General features: G+C 35.8%; 1 protein-coding gene across 4 annotated transcripts in view; it reads right to left on the bottom strand.

Annotated features, from left to right (window-relative positions):
* Nucleotides 1–1,471: 1,471 nt before the first annotated feature.
* The window catches only part of nectin1b (nectin cell adhesion molecule 1b), a 189,789-nt gene continuing 182,179 nt past the window's right edge, over nucleotides 1,472–9,081 (bottom strand). For 2 of the 4 annotated variants that reach the window (XM_043264728.1, XM_043264732.1), the window contains one exon: nucleotides 1,472–4,423. In XM_043264728.1, coding sequence (XP_043120663.1) covers nucleotides 4,187–4,423 — 237 coding nt within the window. In that variant the 3' untranslated portion in view covers nucleotides 1,472–4,186. The remainder of the gene's footprint in view (nucleotides 4,424–9,081) is intronic. The other 2 variants (XM_043264731.1, XM_043264733.1) reach the window with 2 other exon arrangements.

The raw sequence follows: 9,081 nt of genomic DNA, 5'->3' as shown, positions 1-9,081 counted from the left end.
TTATGTTTTTTGTCCTATAATTACGTTTTACCGAGCGTAAAAATAATGACCGTGGCTGTCACTGCCATTTTTATTTAAATGTAACGTGTAACGACTTTTTACACCGATTACACAGTATTTTGTACATATTTTACTAGGTGTAATTATCTGCTAGTATTACATACTCCTGAACAGAAATAACGCAAAATCATGATTTATAGTGCATATACAGTTTTTTGGAATCAAATCCATGGTCGCACGATCATATATGATCGTATATGCACTACCATCTGAGCTACAAGAAACCCAAACTATGATATAGATAAATAGTTAAAAACATTCGTATGAAACCGTCCTGTTGTCAATAGGAGAGCAAGTGTAGTGTGTACTCTGATGGGTTATATTTCAGGGATTTGGGCAAACGACCTATACGGGCATTTTGGTTAAAAGACAGGTCGTTTTTCTTCCCTGATGGCATGGGGCCCATTCCAAGATGACAATGCCAGGATTCATCGGGCTCAAATTGTGAAAGAGTGGTTCGGGGAACGTGAGACATCATTTTCACATATGGATTGGCCACCACAGAGTCCAGATCTTAACTCCATTGAGAATCATTGGAATTTCTGGAGAAGACTGCGCAGTCCGACTCTCCCATCACGAATACAAGATGTTAGCAAAAAATGAATGCAACTGTGGATGGGAATAAATGTTATCACGTTGCAGAAGCTTATCGGGATGATGCTATGGCGATTGCGTAATCAAATCTAAAGGCGCTCCAACAAAGTATGTGTTACTTAATGTTCAAATGAGTTGTATTTTTATATCAGGGAGACAATCTGCTAAATATACAGGCTTAGAACCATGCTATTGGCAAACGTTTAAGCTTTGTTTAGCTTATTTGGATATCACAGCTTTCTAATGATGCACTTAAGTTCCACTTAATCATGAGATCATTGTGCTGGTTCGGAAAACAAGCATTGCTTCGGCGTAGAATCACTGAAGATGCAAGTCAAGGCGATCTGAAAAACCTGACCCTATATTGCTCTCTCTCAAGTCTAATTTATTTTAGTAAACCGATTTATTTAGACATCTCATTTCATCGTACCATTAAAAAAAAGAAGTACTTCCAAGAGTCATTATGCAGAAGCGTTCCCAGAAGTCCTTACGAGACATTCAAGAACGTTCAATAAATATTTAGTTTAATACCGCTGTTGTTTTCAGGTCAATATAAGGCATGGCATTTTGTATTTTTATAAAGTGCAGTGAAAGTTAAAAATAGCTCAACTTCTAAATAGATTTGCTGGATTCCATCAAGCTATTTTCAAGGTCAGGTGAACAAAGTACCAAGATAGCTTTAAGACAATTAGCCAACTAGCTGTTATGGCTACTAAATTATTTATAACAATGTGTAGTTTAGCACATAACGCGTGCAATTCAGCAAAATGCATTTAAAAAAAAAAATAAATATATATATATATCTCAAAACAAACACTTTTTTGTTTTCTTTTCAGATTTTGTGAGGTTTAATGTTCATCTGCATGAGTTTTGATTCACACATCTGGTACATAAAGTTAATTTTTACACCAAACATAATCCCCATGTAAAAAAAGACAAAAAGTCATAATGCTTCACGTATGGAAGAATAACTAGCAGTGACACATACAATGATTGAGTTCATGTGTTCACGATGACTCGGACGATGATTTTCCTTTACAAACATGAAGATATAATGTATACATCGTATGTGTTAGAAAATATTAACAAAAAGCTACAGCTCACGTGTAAAAAAAAACAAACCCGGCAGGACTGCAAACATAGAAATGAAGTAAAATAATATCACAATTTCAGAATTAAAGAAAAAACATTTACAATTTCAAATTTTCCGAGGCGGTAGGACAACAAAGAAAAATCGACTAGTGGCAAATGATGCGTGATCTTCAATGTTGAAAATAATAATAGTAATATTAATAATAATAATAATAATAATAATAGTAATAAAACATGTGGCAGCAATAATCCAAAATATGTGACATGGGGACAGGTATTTCTTTCCAGCAATGCGACCCAGGAACCACAGATGATTCTAACGCTACACTAGTCCACACATACAAATCAATGCCAGACATAAAGGTGCGCACAGTAGGTAGCTTCACATATTGTAACCTATCCCATAAACCACTGCAAAAATACATTTTTAAAACCAATCCTGAACAACTCTAAGGGTTTTCTCTTTTATCACTTGTAACTTTCACATCGAGCACAAACATTGAGCACAAATATTTTTTTTTTTTCTTTTTCTTTTCCAGCATGTACGTTTGACATGGCCTAACAACATGAGCGTCATTCTTGTCAGATGATCTCATTCTTTGAAGAGGTCTGGTTGAGGTTGTAAAGAGGGCAGCAGTGATTTGTATTGGCTCTTCGTAAGGGTTCGGGACCGAATGTGACGCTGAATGTGTTCTAGACGGTAAGAGCATATCGAGGATCGTTCTCTAAAAAAATACATCGACGTATGCTTTTCTTTCAAAAATAGCTTAATGAGGAAGAAAGTTGTGGATTGTCCCTGAAAAGGTTTTGTGTAGGTAAACCAGTGAAACAAACTAGGATGTTAATGGTAGGTTTAAGAGATGAAATAAAACTGTAAGGAAATGCATGCGTTTTCAAGGACAGCCTACACTTATGAATACAGCAGCAATGGAAATAAAACACGGTAACTTTTAAGAACAAGATTCCAAAGAAATGAATTGATGCATGAGAGTTATGCTTATCGTGGATGAGTTTTCTGATGTAAAGTATCCGTTTATCTCTCTAAATCTTTGATAATACCAAATGTAAACATTTGCGTGGAAGCAAATATGGAATGCTCTATTTCTTTGGTAACTACAAGCAAAACGAGATGAAGATGTTTATGCCATCAAAAACGAAGTGTTTCACTTGTGACATTGTGTCGGATGATATCTTATGAGAAAAAGTGAAATAGAGCCCTTTAATTTTTTTTCCATGTAGAATAGAGGGAACATTCACATTTTAGATTGCATTGACTAAATATTTCATTGATATCTGGTACTATTTGGAATTCTTTTCGGAGAAAAACGGTCACTGCCAATTTGCCTATATCACGCTTTTCCAGCAGAATCACTGTAGGGATGTTGTGCCATGTCGTAATTTTCGACAAAATGTCATTAGATAAATAAAATTTTACATTTTAACAGTCACTCAACCCAAGCATGTACAACAAGTAGCAAGCAAATATAATCTGAAGAATAAAAGAGTAACACGGAAATCGATAAAACAAAACTCACTTAAAGACAAAGAAAAAAAAGAAAGCAAAAAGGTGACACAATGACAAAGAAACAGTTCTGTCATTACCTACTCAACCTCATTCAATTGCAAATCTGTATGAGGTTATTATTATTTTTTTTTTAGATATAGGAACACAAAAAGAAAACTGTTAAATATCATTCAGGTTTAAAGTCAGGTTTTTAAAGTTCTCAAAGAACTGTCTGAGAGAACATTTTTTAAAAGAACCGCTTTTTAGCTTAAAAAAACTTTTGTGGAATGGAAGGGTTCTGTAGATGTTAAATATTCATCATATGTTCATATATCATCCAATGAGCGTTATATCTGTTTTTTGGAACCTGACAGACTTAATTACCTTAAAAAAGGTGGCTGCGAGAAGGTTATTAAAAAAAATCGTCTCCCGCACTCTAGAAGAAATATATATATAATATGAGCATACGCTTTGAAATCACATGAGAGTGCATAAATAATGACCGAACGTTCCCTTTCGGGTGACAATTTCTTGAAACACTGTCAATGGTCAGACACTTGGCAGAATTCAAATAAAAGAGGGAAAGATCTAAGAGGTTTAGGCAGAGCGAAGGCTGATACCCTGTGTTCAGGAGAAGTGAGGTGTGCTGTTGTGAGGGGAGGGAGGGTGTAGAGTTGTGGTGCGGTGTTTCTATATTTACAGCACAAGACTAGGGGTCCTAACCACAGCCTCATAGTGAAACATGCAGTGCACAACACACACGGTTTCAGGTCCACAAACTACTGACACTTTTATTCATTGTTCCGAGAGACCTCCCGCATCCTGATGTGGCCAGAGCAGGACAACAGTAATGAGGAAGGAAGTGTTGTTCTCTCCAGGTGTGACGCGTAATGGCTATCCTGTATGGGGCGTCTTCCAGCTCGGACGGCCGTGGGTCTAGACGGACTGCTCTTTGGGGAAGTTAAATGGGGGTCGGGGGGCAGGAGGGGCCGCGTTGGGCTGGAAGGTGTACATGGGGGTATTAGTAGGGTGCTGGGTATAAGGGTTCTGGGGCAGGAAGGTAACAGGGGGGTAGGCGGAAGGAGGCGGAGGTTCAATAAATTGTTCCTTGTTGCCCGGATGATGGCAGCTCACATAGTCAGCTGGGTTCGGTAGCTCTTCGTTCCCAGAGTTCTGTGGAAACAGGAAAATTAGAGCAACCAGTGGAAGATACACCGATACACGACGATCCTTTCACATGATTCATACACAACTCATGCCATTCAGAATGATTATAGTATTATTCTATGCGAATGAATAAACAGTTTTTTGGTTTTTTTCTGGAATCGCAAAATTACATAACACTGATGTAAAATGACCTTAAATAACCATATCCAGCAACAAATCCAAATATATATTACTCACTCTCATGTTGATCTGCACCTATAAGCAGTTTAAAGATACTTTTAAAAGTAACGCATTACACTATTGCATTATTCACTAAAAAGTAGCTAATCACATTACTTTTTATGGATTGTAACGTGTTATGTTACTTTTGCACAACTTGTTATATATCTATATTTTAATTATCAAAAGTTATATTTTTCAACATTAAAAGCTTCAGACTGAAGCTGTACGGTAGAACGCTACAAGAAAGTTCAACATTATTATTTTATTATTTTAAAAAAAAAAGAACAAATGTTAGTTTATCTTGAGTCATTTTTAATTATTAGTATGGTTAAATTGGATCACTGAAGTTAAGCAGCAAAGTTAATAAAATTGGATTAAGGATATTTGTATTGTTTAACCTATTTAATTATTCCCAGATGGCATTACATTCTAAGCAGCATTTCACAGTTTTTTAATTTTGAGGAAAACTAAATATTTTTTTTTCTTTTTCTTAAAGGAGAGCTTTCAATCAATAAATGGGTGAAAAAGTAATGTATTTAAAACAACTAATAATTATTTTTTCTTTGTAAATAAAAAAGTAATGAGTAACATTACTAATTACTTGAAAAAGTAATCTGATTATCTAATTCGCTTTACTTGTAATGCATTACCCCCGAGTCTTCTAAAGAGACAGTATTTCTTTATTTGTTGAACGGATTTAATTTAGGCTTTCAGATAAATAACTGCACATCAGATATCCATAAATATTCTTTTGTCTAGCAAGTACGGTTGATGAAAGGTTGATAAAACTATATAAATATCCCTTTAGGAGCTGAAATATTAGCTATGTTTACCATCACTATACTGCTTAATAGGTTTTACTGTATACAGTATTAAGTTGTATACATGTGTGCTTGATACCACTATTGCCATAAGTCCAGTGTATAGAGGAGACACAATGTAGTCTGACACATGTAGCTTGTTCATATATACAGTACAGTTAAACTAGAAATAACACCCATCTTCTTAGCTTGACGATCACCGAAGCATATAGTCCATATTAATACAACTTGACAACTCATCAGCAAAGGTCTATAATTGTTGAAAAATGCTTTGTCGTCCACGACCATTCTAAACTTATCTTCGTGCAACTAGGTGCTTTGATAATTGCTTGTTAAAGCCAGGAGTTACAGAGATGACAAGAATGAAAAAAGAAAGATCGCAGTACGACATAATGTAAAGTGAAATGAAGAGTAATGAGAAAACGCAGTAAAGAGAAAGAGATTGAGATGAAACAGAAAGGGAGTCAATATTTACACCTGTGTTAACGGTGAAATCCAAATTGAATGTATTAGTGTGGTGAGTGACTGCATCACAAAATGTTTTGGGCACTGTTTATACCTGTATTTAATACAAACCAATGATTTGCTTAACGTTAACATCGGGTGTAAATTTGGTCAGAGAGAAAAAAGACAATAAAAGTGAAATGGAAAGGTGACTTACGCAGAGTCCCCAAGCATCTTTACGTCTACGACAATGATGAGTCCAACTCTGTGAGCAGTATAGTAACGGAAGGAGCAAGAATTTCAAAATAAACACCGAACGATGTACCTCAGGGCTCACCCCCGGGCCACCTTCTTTTCTCAGAGCGGACAGCCAAAGACACAAGCCGGACATACGAGGTTCAGGTGACAAGGTGGAACAAGAACTCGGAAGCGGAAATGGACGGATGGATGTGTGAAGGAATCTGTTCACACATTCATCAGATGTCGCAGACATCTTCGTGTGCACATAAAGACATCTGGCTGATGGAACGGGATTGTGTCAGTAGCTGTTTTCTGTTTTCTATCTGAGATTTAGCAACACGGGAAGCATGTAATGAGCTTGAAAACTACATAAAGAATAATAAGTAACTGACCCTTTAAATCGCTAAGATGATATTTAGTCAAGATGTTCTTGATTAAATAAAACATGACTAAACATGGCATAGTTTTCTGAAGAACAGAAAGCCATCATCGCAGCTACTTCACTTAGATGCATAAGGACTTTGAGCGATCTAGAGCATAAAGCTACAGACTTCCCTATTTTCATTTGTTTGATAATGCATGAGATGCACTCAGCAGGGGAGAGCTGAACTTAAAAGAATAATTCAATCAAGAACCTACACAGTGTTATTGCTTACATGGCGTCCCAGCCTTTTTAAGCCTTATAGCTTTTTTGCTTGCATGGAACATAAAATACATTTAATGCCAGGGACAAGGAAGAGCTGCGATCACCATTTACTTTCATTGTCAGGAAAAGTGCATCTTGCACATTTTTTTTTTCTTTCATGTTCCATGCACAAAAAGACCTTGGAGGCATATTAACCATGTAGCTATTAAACAATGCTATTTGATCATGAACATCTGTGTTGCTTTTTAGGTCTGTTTGTAAAATAGAAAAAGATAAGAGGCTGATTTAAATAAATGCAATGAACTTCAATGTTTTGTTTTTGTTCTTTTGTTTTTCTTCATTTAACTGGTTATCATGAAACGTGCTTAATTATTACAAAGTCTTTAAAAACTGTTTATTCATTCTGATGGTTTAGAAAGAGGTTTCTTTGAATGTATGTAGTGCAAAGCACAGATGACCCCTGAAATATATATTAAAACAACAATTAATAATCAAATTAGTACTAGCAACTAATTAGCAACGTGCAGTGTTTTTTTATGTAACTGAAATTCATTTAGGGGGATTTGATTCTATAGCTCGGTTGCTTACAAAAAAAATGTAAAAAATAAAATTAATCAATAAAACTAAATTTAAAAAATACACAAATAAATTAAAAAAGGAGGCTGAGGAATAAAAATGACGTTTATACCCATTTACAGTGCAGAGATAAGAACTAAGGGGTTCATTTGCTGCCTCGGGGAAATTACACAGAGACAAATGTTGAAGCTTTAATGTTAGCTGAACTAATAAGCTACCAAACACTGCGTAACTAAACCTCGATTTGAAACCTCTGTTTGAACTCTGGTATTAGAAGACTGCTGTACATATGCACAAACACAAAAACAGCTGCTTCCTTTGGAGGAAAACAAAAAAAAAAAATTGGTGTTTTCTTAACAAGCGCGTGTAATAAAATGCTTACAGATGGAGGAGGTGAACCATTTTGACAACACCTCCCTTACAGACAGTGTGAGATTCAGAGAGACACTTCACTGCATAAAATGCAGCACTAATCTAAATGAAAATCACTGGCCGAATAAGAAGTCCTTTTCTTTCTTTCTTTTTCCAATACCTTCAACAGTGAGGTAGGCGAGTAGGGTTCTCTCTGATAGTCCACCTTGGGGAATTTGACCTAAATAGGCTTCTTTTATCTCCTTTGACAATGTAATGATTCCCTCATCACGCCATTGCCGCGTTCCAGAACTTTGGAATTCGCCAAAGCAATTATTTCACTATCTTTAGACAAGGACGTTGACCTTCTGGCCTCTCTAGTGGCTCTACATAAAGCCAGTTACAATGCTGATTGAAAATGCTTTCTAATAATATGTACTGATTGAAATGGACCTTTTTTGTACCCCATTTAAAAAAGGTGGAATCCAGAGTTTATCTGTCAGTCATTCTGAGTGCTCCTTTGACAATGTAAAACATGCCTCTATTTTTCCTGAAAAAAGGACTAGGCTCTAACTAAGCATGGTTGTGTGGAATCCACTAAGACGCCATACAGCCAATTAGAAAACATGTTCAAGCCATAGCTTAATGTTGTATATCCTTTGGCTTACTTTGTGAGGACATATCAGGAAAAGCCCTTTTTGAAAACCAGCTTATAAGGGTTTTTTCAAAGACTTATGGCCTTGCGAAGTAACTAAATGTGCACTGGTTGTCTGTAAGATTTTGAGAATTGTTGCAGAGACGGCTGTGCATGTGTCTCTCCTCAACTTTAGGGAGCATTTACACGGCACCCTTTTTAACTAGAAACTGAAATTAGGTCTTTCCACTGTTTATTATTGTATCTACTGGTCTGGCAAGCATCATTTTCAGTATTTCTTTTTTATTTGTCATGAACCACGATCATTTTGACAGCGATGTTGTTTAGACTTCAAACATTTTCTACATTTCAATGGTAAAACTTACCATGCATTCCTAACATGCATCACATCAACACCACTTGCCTTTCCTCTCTCAACTACTAGAATCGTTAACACGAGAAAGGGTTGACTGATTAAAAATATCCCAAAAAATATAACTACATTATCTACACATACATACTTTTTCTCCATTTTAATGTAGAATATGACCCAGGTAGGCATCTCATGGCAAATAAGACTATAGAGCATAAGTATATATAATAAATGAAAACAAAACAAATCCTTAATCCTAAGGAATAATAGTCCCTGAGCAATAACCACCAAAGGCAAGATGCATTAATCCACACATCTGTTTTTAAAAAGCGAACATGATGAAAATGTGTTGATAAA

Source organism: Puntigrus tetrazona, chromosome 18 (assembly GCF_018831695.1).
Source record: "Puntigrus tetrazona isolate hp1 chromosome 18, ASM1883169v1, whole genome shotgun sequence".
Classification (NCBI taxonomy): domain Eukaryota; kingdom Metazoa; phylum Chordata; class Actinopteri; order Cypriniformes; family Cyprinidae; genus Puntigrus; species Puntigrus tetrazona.
This window is presented reverse-complemented; position numbering and strand designations above follow the sequence as displayed.